Genomic DNA, 13,581 nt, shown 5'->3' with positions numbered 1-13,581 from the left:
GCACCAGCAGAATAGTGAGTGCAGCTCTGGAGTATAATACAGGATGTTACTCGGGATCAGTAATGTAATGTATGTACACAGTGACTGCAGCAGCAGAATAGTGAGTGCAGCTCTGGAGTATAATACAGGATGTAACTCAGGATCAGTAATGTAATGTATGTACACAGTGACTGCACCAGCAGAATAGTGAGTGCAGCTCTGGAGTATAATACAGGATGTTACTCGGGATCAGTAATGTAATGTATGTACACAGTGACTGCAGCAGCAGAATAGTGAGTGCAGCTCTGGAGTATAATACAGGATGTAACTCAGGATCAGTAATGTAATGTATGTACACAGTGACTGCACCAGCAGAATAGTGAGTGCAGCTCTGGAGTATAATACAGGAGGTAACTCAGGATCAGTAATGTAATGTATGTACACAGTGACTGCAGCAGCAGAATAGTGAGTGCAGCTCTGGAGTATAATACAGAATGTAACTCAGGATCAGTAATGTAATGTATGTACACAGTGACTGCACCAGCAGAATAGTGAGTGCAGCTCTGGAGTATAATACAGGAGGTAACTCAGGATCAGTAATGTAATGTATGTACACAGTGACTGCACCAGCAGAATAGTGAGTGCAGCTCTGGAGTATAATACAGGATGTAACTCAGGATCAGTAATGTAATGTATGTACACAGTGACTGCACCAGCAGAATAGTGAGTGCAGCTCTGGAGTATAATACAGGAGGTAACTCAGGATCAGTAATGTAATGTATGTACACAGTGACTGCACCAGCAGAATAGTGAGTGTAGCTCTGGAGTATAATACAGGATGTAGCTCAGGATCAGTAATGTAATGTATGTACACAGTGACTGCACCAGCAGAATAGTGAGTGCAGCTCTGGAGTATAATACAGGAGGTAACTCAGGATCAGTAATATAATGTATGTACACAGTGACTGCACCAGCAGAATAGTGAGTGCAGCTCTGGAGTATAATACAGGATGTTACTCGGGATCAGTAATGTAATGTATGTACACAGTGACTGCACCAGCAGAATAGTGAGTGCAGCTCTGGAGTATAATACAGGAGGTAACTCAGGATCAGTAATATAATGTATGTACACAGTGACTGCACCAGCAGAATAGTGAGTGCAGCTCTGGAGTATAATACAGGATGTTACTCGGGATCAGTAATGTAATGTATGTACACAGTGACTGCAGCAGCAGAATAGTGAGTGCAGCTCTGGAGTATAATACAGGATGTAACTCAGGATCAGTAATGTAATGTATGTACACAGTGACTGCACCAGCAGAATAGTGAGTGCAGCTCTGGAGTATAATACAGGAGGTAACTCAGGATCAGTAATGTAATGTATGTACACAGTGACTGCAGCAGCAGAATAGTGAGTGCAGCTCTGGAGTATAATACAGGATGTAACTCAGGATCAGTAATGTAATGTATGTACACAGTGACTGCACCAGCAGAATAGTGAGTGCAGCTCTGGAGTATAATACAGGAGGTAACTCAGGATCAGTAATGTAATGTATGTACACAGTGACTGCACCAGCAGAATAGTGAGTGCAGCTCTGGAGTATAATACAGGATGTAACTCAGGATCAGTAATGTAATGTATGTACACAGTGACTGCACCAGCAGAATAGTGAGTGCAGCTCTGGAGTATAATACAGGAGGTAACTCAGGATCAGTAATGTAATGTTTGTACACAGTGACTGCACCAGCAGAATAGTGAGTGTAGCTCTGGAGTATAATACAGGATGTAACTCAGGATCAGTAATGTAATGTATGTACACAGTGACTGCACCAGCAGAATAGTGAGTGCAGCTCTGGAGTATAATACAGGAGGTAACTCAGGATCAGTAATATAATGTATGTACACAGTGACTGCACCAGCAGAATAGTGAGTGCAGCTCTGGAGTATAATACAGGATGTTACTCGGGATCAGTAATGTAATGTATGTACACAGTGACTGCACCAGCAGAATAGTGAGTGCAGCTCTGGAGTATAATACAGGAGGTAACTCAGGATCAGTAATATAATGTATGTACACAGTGACTGCACCAGCAGAATAGTGAGTGCAGCTCTGCTGTATAATATAGGATGTAACTCAGGATCAGTAATGTAATGTATGTACACAGTGACTGCACCAGCAGAATAGTGAGTACAGCTCCGGAGTATAATACAAGATGCAATTCAGGATCAGTAATGTATGTACACAGTGACTGCACCAGCAGAATAGTGAGTGCAGCTCTGGAGTATAATACAGGATGTTACTCGGGATCAGTAATGTAATGTATGTACACAGTGACTGCACCAGCAGAATAGTGAGTGCAGCTCTGGAGTATAATACAGGAGGTAACTCAGGATCAGTAATATAATGTATGTACACAGTGACTGCACCAGCAGAATAGTGAGTGCAGCTCTGCTGTATAATATAGGATGTAACTCAGGATCAGTAATGTAATGTATGTACACAGTGACTGCACCAGCAGAATAGTGAGTACAGCTCCGGAGTATAATACAAGATGCAATTCAGGATCAGTAATGTATGTACACAGTGACTGCACCAGCAGAATAGTGAGTGCAGCTCTGGAGTATAATACAGGATGTTACTCGGGATCAGTAATGTAATGTATGTACACAGTGACTGCACCAGCAGAATAGTGAGTGCAGCTCTGGAGTATAATACAGGAGGTAACTCAGGATCAGTAATATAATGTATGTACACAGTGACTGCACCAGCAGAATAGTGAGTGCAGCTCTGCTGTATAATATAGGATGTAACTCAGGATCAGTAATGTAATGTATGTACACAGTGACTGCACCAGCAGAATAGTGAGTACAGCTCCGGAGTATAATACAAGATGCAATTCAGGATCAGTAATGTATGTACACAGTGACTGCACCAGCAGAATAGTGAGTACAGCTCTGGAGTATAATACAAGATGTAATTCAGGATCAGTAATGCATGTACACAGTGACTGCACCAGCAGAATAGTGAGTGCAGCTCTGGGGTATAATACAGGATGTAACTCAGGATCAGTAATGTAATGTATGTACACAGTGACTGCACCAGCAGAATAGTGAGTGCAGCTCTGGAGTATAATACAGGAGGTAACTCAGGATCAGTAATGTAATGTATGTACACAGTGACTGCACCAGCAGAATAGTGAGTGCAGCTCTGGGGTATAATATAGGATGTAACTCAGGATCAGTAATGTAATGTATGTACACAGTGACTGCACCAGCAGAATAGTGATTACAGCTCCGAAGTATAATACAAGATGCAATTCAGGATCAGTAATGCATGTACACAGTGACTACACCAGCAGAATAGTGAGTGCAGCTCTGGGGTATAATATAGGATGTAACTCAGGATCAGTAATGTAATGTGTGTACACAGTGACTGCACCAGCAGAATAGTGAGTGCAGCTCTGGAGTATAATATAGGATGTAACTCAGGATCAGCAATGTAATGTATGTACACAGTGACTGCACCAGCAGAATAGTGAGTGCAGCTCTGGGGTATAATATAGGATGTAACTCAGGATCAGTAATGTAATGTATGTACACAGTGACTGCACCAGCAGAATAGTGAGTACAGCTCCGGAGTATAATACAAGATGTAATTCAGGATCAGTAATGCATGTACACAGTGACTGCACCAGCAGAATAGTGAGTGCAGCTCTGGGGTATAATACAGGAGGTAACTCAGGATCTGTAATGTAATGTATGTACACAGTGGCTGCACCAGCAGAATAGTGAGTGCAGCTCTGGAGTATAATACAGGATGTAACTCGGGATCAGTAATGTAATGTATGTACACAGTGACTGCACCAGCAGAATAGTGAGTACAGCTCTGGAGTATAATACAAGATGTTATTCAGGATCAGTAATGCATGTACACAGTGACTGCACCAGCAGAATAGTGCGTGCAGCTCTGGGGTATAATACAGGATGTAACTCAGGATCAGTAATGTAATGTATGTACACAGTGACTGTACCAGCAGAATAGTGAGTGCAGCTCTGGAGTATAATACAGCATGTAACTCAGGATCAGTAATGTAATGTATGTACACAGTGACTGCACCAGCAGAATAGTGAGTGCAGCTCTGGAGTATAATACAGGAGGTGACTCAGGATCAGTAATGTAATGTATGTACACAGTGACTGCACCAGCAGAATAGTGAGTGCAGCTCTGGGGTATAATATAGGATGTAACTCAGGATCAGTAATGTAATGTATGTACACAGTGACTGCACCAGCAGAATAGTGAGTGCAGCTCTGGGGTATAATATAGGATGTAACTCAGGATCAGTAATGTAATGTATGTACACAGTGACTGCACCAGCAGAATAGTGAGTGCAGCTCTGGAGTATAATACAGGATGTTACTCGGGATCAGTAATGTAATGTATGTACACAGTGACTGCACCAGCAGAATAGTGAGTGCAGCTCTGGAGTATAATACAGGATGTAACTCAGGATCAGTAATGTAATGTATGTACACAGTGACTGCACCAGCAGAATAGTGAGTGCAGCTCTGGAGTATAATACAGGAGGTAACTCAGGATCAGTAATGTAATGTATGTACACAGTGACTGCACCAGCAGAATAGTGAGTACAGCTCCGGAGTATAATACAAGATACAATTCAGGATCAGTAATGTATGTACACAGTGACTGCACCAGCAGAATAGTGAGTACAGCTCTGGAGTATAATACAAGATGTAATTCAGGATCAGTAATGCATGTACACAGTGACTGCACCAGCAGAATAGTGAGTGCAGCTCTGGGGTATAATACAGGAGGTAACTCAGGATCTGTAATGTAATGTATGTACACAGTGGCTGCACCAGCAGAATAGTGAGTGCAGCTCTGGAGTATAATACAGGATGTAACTCGGGATCAGTAATGTAATGTATGTACACAGTGACTGCACCAGCAGAATAGTGAGTACAGCTCTGGAGTATAATACAAGATGTTATTCAGGATCAGTAATGCATGTACACAGTGACTGCACCAGCAGAATAGTGCGTGCAGCTCTGGGGTATAATACAGGATGTAACTCAGGATCAGTAATGTAATGTATGTACACAGTGACTGTACCAGCAGAATAGTGAGTGCAGCTCTGGAGTATAATACAGCATGTAACTCAGGATCAGTAATGTAATGTATGTACACAGTGACTGCACCAGCAGAATAGTGAGTGCAGCTCTGGAGTATAATACAGGAGGTGACTCAGGATCAGTAATGTAATGTATGTACACAGTGACTGCACCAGCAGAATAGTGAGTGCAGCTCTGGGGTATAATACAGGATGTAACTCAGGATCAGTAATGTAATGTATGTACACAGTGACTGCACCAGCAGAATAGTGAGTGCAGCTCTGGGGTATAATATAGGATGTAACTCAGGATCAGTAATGTAATGTATGTACACAGTGACTGCACCAGCAGAATAGTGAGTGCAGTTCTGGAGTATAATACAGGATGTTACTCGGGATCAGTAATGTAATGTATGTACACAGTGACTGCACCAGCAGAATAGTGAGTGCAGCTCTGGAGTATAATACAGGAGGTAACTCAGGATCAGTAATATAATGTATGTACACAGTGACTGCACCAGCAGAATAGTGAGTGCAGCTCTGGAGTATAATACAGGAGGTAACTCAGGATCAGTAATATAATGTATGTACACAGTGACTGCACCAGCAGAATAGTGAGTGCAGCTCTGCTGTATAATAGCCTACAGCCTGCAGTGATCCTCAACCTACTGAACATCCGCACAGCCAGCTTTTCCCTCTCCTAGTGTATCCTCACCCACCCCCTGCAGACTGTGAGCCCTCGCGGACAGGGTCCTCCCTCCTTATGTACTCGTGTGCCTTGTTATCTGCTCATGTTTAATGTATTTGTCTATATTTGCCCCGTATTCACATGTAAAGCGCCATGGAATAAATGGCGCTATAAAAATGTATAATAATAATAATAATATAGGATGTAACTCAGGATCAGTAATGTAATGTATGTACACAGTGACTGCACCAGCAGAATAGTGAGTACAGCTCCGGAGTATAATACAAGATGCAATTCAGGATCAGTAATGTATGTACACAGTGACTGCACCAGCAGAATAGTGAGTACAGCTCTGGAGTATAATACAAGATGTAATTCAGGATCAGTAATGTAATGTATGTACACAGTGACTGCACCAGCAGAATAGTGAGTGCAGCTCTGGAGTATAATACAGGATGTTACTCGGGATCAGTAATGTAATGTATGTACACAGTGACTGCACCAGCAGAATAGTGAGTACAGCTCCGGAGTATAATACAAGATGCAATTCAGGATCAGTAATGTATGTACACAGTGACTGCACCAGCAGAATAGTGAGTGTAGCTCTGGAGTATAATACAGGATGTAACTTAGGATCAGTAATGTAATGTATGTACACAGTGATTGCACCAGCAGAATAGTGAGTGCAGCTCTGGGCTATAATACAGGAGGTAACTCAGGATCAGTAATGTAATGTATGTACACAGTGACTGCACCAGCAGAATAGTGAGTGCAGCTCTGGGGTATAATATAGGATGTAACTCAGGATCAGTAATGTAATGTATGTACACAGTGACTGCACCAGCAGAATAGTGAGTGCAGCTCTGGGGTATAATACAGGATGTAACTCAGGATCAGTAATGTAATGTATGTACACAGTGACTGCACCAGCAGAATAGTGAGTGCAGCTCTGGAGTATAATACAGGATGTTACTCGGGATCAGTAATGTAATGTATGTACACAGTGACTGCACCAGCAGAATAGTGAGTACAGCTCCGGAGTATAATACAAGATGCAATTCAGGATCAGTAATGTATGTACACAGTGACTGCACCAGCAGAATAGTGAGTGCAGCTCTGGGGTATAATACTGGATGTAACTCAGGATCAGTAATGTAATGTATGTACACAGTGACTGCACCAGCAGAATAGTGAGTGTAGCTCTGGAGTATAATACAGGATGTAACTTAGGATCAGTAATGTAATGTATGTACACAGTGACTGCACCAGCAGAATAGTGAGTGCAGCTCTGGGGTATAATACAGGATGTAACTCAGGATCAGTATTGCTTAAAAATAATGTTGTACTCTGCTTTATTGTGCAATAAAGTCCCATTTTTCCATTATTACATGATGATAAATTTCAGATTTAGGCTCCCGGATTTTTCTGACTTCTGTAAACTTGAACATTATTTTATTTAGCGCTTTAGTTAGTTCTTGGGCAGAACGAAGCCTTGGCAGGAAGCGTGCAGCTGGGGACACTTCACCTCTGGGGGCTTCATACAGGGTTGGCAGGCTGAGCCAACATGAAATGCTAATTCCTCGTCCTGTACTCGATATTTTGTCTGTATCTTTGCCTGCAGATGCTATAAGATCCTCTGAGAGCAGCATTATCTCCCTGTATGTGCACATTGCATGTGAGCATCCTGCAGAATGCACTCCCCCGCGGTCGGCTTGGTTAATCTGCAGCACAAAGAGCCTGTCTGCAATGCCAGCTCACATCTCTTTTGCTATTGTGCTTCCTACTAATGACTTGTCTGTGCTGCCCTGTGTATAGCGCCACAGAGGTCGGCATTGCAGCTTGGGTCTTAGGTTTGCAGCAGCACCGCGCTGTGTTACCTGCACTCAGGTGTACTATCATCCATATATAATGAGTACTCATGGGCATGACCACAGCACAGCCATAGCTGCTGACAAGGGGCCCTTATACGTGCACTTCAGCTCTTCCCTGACCAAGATTTGAGCATCCATTAACAATTATGAATGAATTCACACCAACTTTTCAGTGTCCTGAAACAATGCAACGCACTAGTTGCTCATTATCGGAGACTATCCAAAATGTGCCAAAATTGTCTTGATTTTTCACAAACAATTCGGCAGAAGAGGCCAAAAAGTAGTAGGGCTTGTAAAAACCCCAACTATAGATGGGTGTTTCCAGACTTGATTGGGCGAAAATCACGGGTAGGATCAAGAACTGGACTAATGTATCCCTATATTGACACCAGTCAACCCCAACTATCGCTCTGCCGATGGTAATTTATCCCGTCTCCCCCCATAAACAAGATCGCTCGACAGCGGCCCATCACAAGGATCTTGGGTTTCTTATCAGCAGGTCCAAATGTCCCTCAATATATCTTGTCTGGGGACTGTCACAAGCATTAGATGGTCGGCCGGCCCAGTTTTTATCTATTGTATATGGACACTTCAACCCTGTAAATTAGCCAGTTATCCCATGAGGGAGATTTACAGTTGTGGTTGTGCCTTAACCTTGTATCAAATTTTGATGCATTTTGGCTCAAATTGTCCCATCTGGCATTGAACCTATTTATTATGTGGTTTAGCCACTTTTTACAGTGTAGTCGACAAAACCATGATGGAAAGTTATCCAAAATCTAGTAAGACTGAAAAAACAAAACAAAAACAATGTGTCTAAAGATGCGCCAGATGTATCATTCACGATGAGCTATGGTAATACATTGGGCAGGTTTTCAGACTGTCTAGTCAAAATAATGGACATGATCAGTAAATCTGTCAAACTGTGTGATAGAGCAGGTCAGCAATGTGCATATACAGTGGGGCAAAAAAGTATTTAGTCAGTCAGCAATAGTGCAAGTTCCACCACTTAAAAAGATGAGAGGCGTCTGTAATTTACATCATAGGTAGACCTCAACTATGGGAGACAAACTGAGAAAAAAAAATCCAGAAAATCACATTGTCTGTTTTTTTTATCATTTTTTTTTGCATATTATGGTGGAAAATAAGTATTTGGTCAGAAACAAACAATCAAGATTTCTGGCTCTCACAGACCTGTAACTTCTTCTTTAAGAGTCTCCTCTTTCCTCCACTCATTACCTGTAGTAATGGCACCTGTTTAAACTTGTTATCAGTATAAAAAGACACATATGCACACCCTCAAACAGTCTGACTCCAAACTCCACTATGGTGAAGACCAAAGAGCTGTCAAAGGACACCAGAAACAAAATTGGAACCCTGCACCAGGCTGGGAAGACTGAATCTGCAATAGCCAACCAGCTTGGAGTGAAGAAATCAACAGTGGGAGCAATAATTAGAAAATGGAAGACATACAAGACCACTGATAATCTCCCTCGATCTGGGGCTCCACGCAAAATCCCACCCCGTGGGGTCAGAATGGTGAGAAGAACGGTGAGCAAAAATCCCAGAACCACGCGGGGGGACCTAGTGAATGAGCTGCAGCGAGCTGGGACCAATGTAACAAGGCCTACCATAAGTAACACACTACGCCACCATGGACTCAGATCCTGCAGTGCCAGACGTGTCCCACTGCTTAAGCCAGTACATGTCCGGGCCCGTCTGAAGTTTGCTAGAGAGCATTTGAATGATCCAGAGGAGTTTTGGGAGAATGTCCTATGGTCTGATGAAACCAAACTGGAACTGTTTGGTAGAAACACAACGTGTCGTGTTTGGAGGAAAAAGAATACTGAGTTGCATCCATCAAACACCATACCTACTGTAAAGCATGGCGGTGGAAACATCATGCTTTGGGGCTGTTTCTCTGCAAAGGGGCAAGGACGACTGATCCGGGTACATGAAAGAATGAATGGGGCCATGTATCGTGAGATTTTGAGTGCAAACCTCCTTCCATCAGCAAGGGCATTGAAGATGAAACGTGGCTGGGTCTTTCAACATGACAATGATCCAAAGCACACCGCCAGGGCAACGAAGGAGTGGCTTCGTAAGAAGCATTTCAAGGTCCTGGAGTGGCCTAGCCAGTCTCCAGATCTCAACCCTATAGAAAACCTTTGGAGGGAGTTGAAAGTCCGTGTTGCCAAGCGAAAAGCCAAAAACATCACTGCTCTAGAGGAGATCTGCATGGAGGAATGGGCCAACATACCAACAACAGTGTGTGGCAACCTTGTGAAGACTTACCGAAAACGTTTGACCTCTGTCATTGCCAACAAAGGATATATTACAAAGTATTGAGATGAAATTTTGTTTCTGACCAAATACTTATTTTCCACCATAATATGCAAATAAAATGTTAAAAAAAACAGACAATGTGATTTTCTGGATTTTTTTTTCTCAGTTTGTCTCCCATAGTTGAGGTCTACCTATGATGTAAATTACAGACGCCTCTCATCTTTTTAAGTGGTGGAACTTGCACTATTGCTGACTGACTAAATACTTTTTTGCCCCACTGTAATGGGTGAGGCAGGGGAATGGTAATGGGGTCCACAACTACCCCAAAACAAGTTGGATTGTGCATTATGAAGACCTATCGAACTGGTAAGGGCCCATATAGTGTTTTTGCACAGGTGACTCTTCTGGCTGTGTCCACCAGTGGGTAGAGGACAGTTTGCCATCCCCGTCATGGGAAGCAACAAATTTGTAAACTGACATTTAGTACCCAGCAGTAGCACCCCCATTGTATGGAGTAACCATTAATGCTTCAGCCATATACAACTTCCCCTGAATAGATTTTCTCAGAATACTTTCCCCATCTGCTGAAGTTATTAGCGCTCCCGACTCGCAGGGATATTTGGAAACACATATTCTTATCCATGACTTTTGGAAATGAAAAACCTTCTTGGTTTTTGTTCTTTTTTTTTTTTTTTGTACAGTGGAATGAAATAAAAGTTGGGCCGGGGGCCAGCAGGTTATTCATGTCTCCTTTCTGAGGAAATGGGCATATTATATAATTTTATAACCATAATGCCTTGCTCTACCGTCTGGGGCCATTAAGTACAGACATAGGTGCTCAGACATTAAGCATACTAGATGCACATATATATACACTGTGTGCAGAATTATTAGGCAAGTTGTATTTTGATCACATGATACTTTTTATACATGTCGTCCTACTCCAAGCTGTTCAGGCTTGAGAGCAAACTACCAATTAAGTAAATCATGTGATGTGCATCTCTGTAATGAGGAGGGGTGTTGTCTAATGACATCTACACCCTATAGAAGGTGTGCTTAAGTATTAGACAACTTCCTTTCCTTTGGCAAAATGCGTCAGAAGAGAGATTTGATGGGCTCTGAAAAGTCCACAATTGTGCGATGTCTTGCAGAGGGATGCAGTAGTCTTGAAATTGCCAAACTTTTGAAGCGTGATCACCGAACAATCAAGCGTTTCATGGCAAATAGCCAACAGGGTCGCAAGAAGCGTGTTGGGCAAAAAAGGCGCAAAATAACTGCCCATGAATTGAGGAAAATCAAGCGTGAAGCTGCCAAGATGCCATTTGCCACCAGTTTTGCCATATTTCAGAGCTGCAACGTTACTGGAGTAACAAAAAGCACAAGGTGTTGCGATACTCAGGGACATGGCCAAGGGAAGGAAGGCTGAAAAACGACCACCTTTGACCAAGAAACATAAGATAAAGCGTCAAGACTGGGCCAAGAAATATCTTAAGACTGACTTTTCAAAGGTTTTATGGACTGATGAAATGAGAGTGACTCTTGATGGGCCAGATGGATGGGCCAGAGGCTGGATCAGTAAAGGGCAGAGAGCTCCACTCCGACTCAGACCCAGCAAGGTGGAGGTGAGGACTAGTATAGGCTGGGATCATCAAAGATGAACTTGTGGGACCTTCTCGGGTTGAGGATGGAGTGAAGCTCAACTCCCAGACCTACTGCCAGTTTCTGGAAGACAACTTCTTCAAGCAGTGGTACAGGAAGAAGTCAGTATCGTTCAATGAAAACATGATTTTCATGCAGGACAATGCTCCATCACATGCCTCCAACTACTCCACAGCGTGGCTGGCCAGAAAAGGTCTCAAAGAAGGAAAAATAATGACATGGCCCCTTGTTCCCCTGATCTGAACCCCATAGAGAACCTGTGGTCCCTCATAAAATGTGAGATCTACAGGGAGGGAGCACAGTCCACCTCTCGGAGCAGTGTCTGGAGGCTGTGGTGGCCGCTGCACGCAATGTTCATCGTAAACAGATCAAGCAACTGACAGAATCTATGGATGGAAGGCTGCTGAGTGTCATCATAAAGAAAGGGGGCTATATTGGTCACTAATTTTGGGGGGTTTTGTTTTTGCATGTCAGAAATGTTTATTTCTAAATTTTGTGCAGTTATATTGGTTTACCTGGTGAAAATAAACAAGTGAGATGGGAATATATTTGTTTTTTATTAAGTTGCCTAATAATTCTGCACAGTAATAGTTACCTGCACAAACAGATATCCTCCTAAGATAGCCAAATAAAAAAAAAACCATTCCAACTTCCAAAAATATTAAGCTTTGATATTTATGAGTCTTTTGGGTTAATTGAGAACATAGTTGTTGATCAATAATAAAAATAATCCTCTAAAATAGGCAGTGTTCCTAAAGACGCAGATACAATTGTATCCAATTCAGAGAACAAATCAGCAGCAAGTTGCTACAATGTAACAATGTATCAGTCTTCTCAGCGTATCTTATAGACCATTGTTTCATGGCCCCCAACACATCATGTTTTCCGGATTTCCTTAGTATTGCACAGATGAGAGAACCCGTCGCAGTTTCTGATGTCTTAATAATAATCCCATTACCTGTGCAATACTAAGGAAATCCTGAAAACATGGCTTTTTGGGGGCCGTGAGGACAAACACTATCATAGACGATTGCCCAGACTTCTCAGTTGAGGGCAGGACTAGATATGTTGAGGTTTCGCTGACATCTCACCATTATCTTGAAAATGGAAAACAATTGATAATTAAAAGGATATTCCCGTCTCCAAGATCTTATCCCAATATTTAGTAGGTGTCATATTCATAATATTGGCAAATACCTCCAATTAGAAATGTAGTATAATTCTTCTGATTAGCTATGTTGCTTACTCCTGGTGTAGGACATTACAGTAGCTCAGGTATCCATGGTTAAGACCACTCATGGTGACAGTTAGTTGCTAGTGATTGTAACCATGGATGCCTGTTACTGCAATGCCTTGTACATGGGGTATGTGACATAGCTTATCAGAAGAACTATACTACATTTCTAATTGGAGGTATTTTCTAATATTATTTTTATTATACCCATTTTATGGTCAGAAGCAGAAGATGACCTGTTGTGTAATCACTGTCGTACTTTTCTGAATTGCTGTGTGAGATGTTCAGACACATCCTGTAAGTAATAGTCCAGATCTGCTTCAGGTTTACAGGCCAATATAATTGTTTTATGATATTTGTTTATGTTGTGTGTTTCTGTTACAGAGTTCCAAACCCCCTGCAGTCACTATTCAGGGGGGGCTAATAACTCTGTCTCTTTATCTTTAGGGGTCCTCTCCCTTCCGCCATACTTCAGCCCCTATAAAGACAATTCTTTAGAGCGAGATGACGCTAGCGATGCCTACACGCACCTTGAACTACGCACTTTGGAGCAGTCGCTGCTCGCCACCTGTGTCGGGAGCATCTCGGAGTTGAGTAAGTACAGTATAATGACATGAGCCGAGGCCGGAGCTACACATTGGACACTTTATGACTGACCCATATATCTCGGAATCACACCGGTTATAGCTGCATACATGGGGGCTGCATGGCTTTCTGGCAGCGGCTTATCT

General features: G+C 42.5%; 1 protein-coding gene across 1 annotated transcript in view; it reads left to right on the top strand.

Moving 5' to 3' along the window:
* The window catches only part of ABTB2 (ankyrin repeat and BTB domain containing 2), a 105,325-nt gene that overhangs the window by 66,923 nt on the left and 24,821 nt on the right, over positions 1–13,581 (top strand). The window contains exon 2 of the mRNA XM_069739286.1: positions 13,298–13,444. Within this exon, the coding sequence (XP_069595387.1) occupies positions 13,298–13,444 (147 nt within the window). The remainder of the gene's footprint in view (positions 1–13,297; positions 13,445–13,581) is intronic.

This window comes from Ranitomeya imitator, chromosome 9, assembly GCF_032444005.1.
Source record: "Ranitomeya imitator isolate aRanImi1 chromosome 9, aRanImi1.pri, whole genome shotgun sequence".
Classification (NCBI taxonomy): Eukaryota; Metazoa; Chordata; class Amphibia; order Anura; family Dendrobatidae; genus Ranitomeya; species Ranitomeya imitator.
This window is presented reverse-complemented; position numbering and strand designations above follow the sequence as displayed.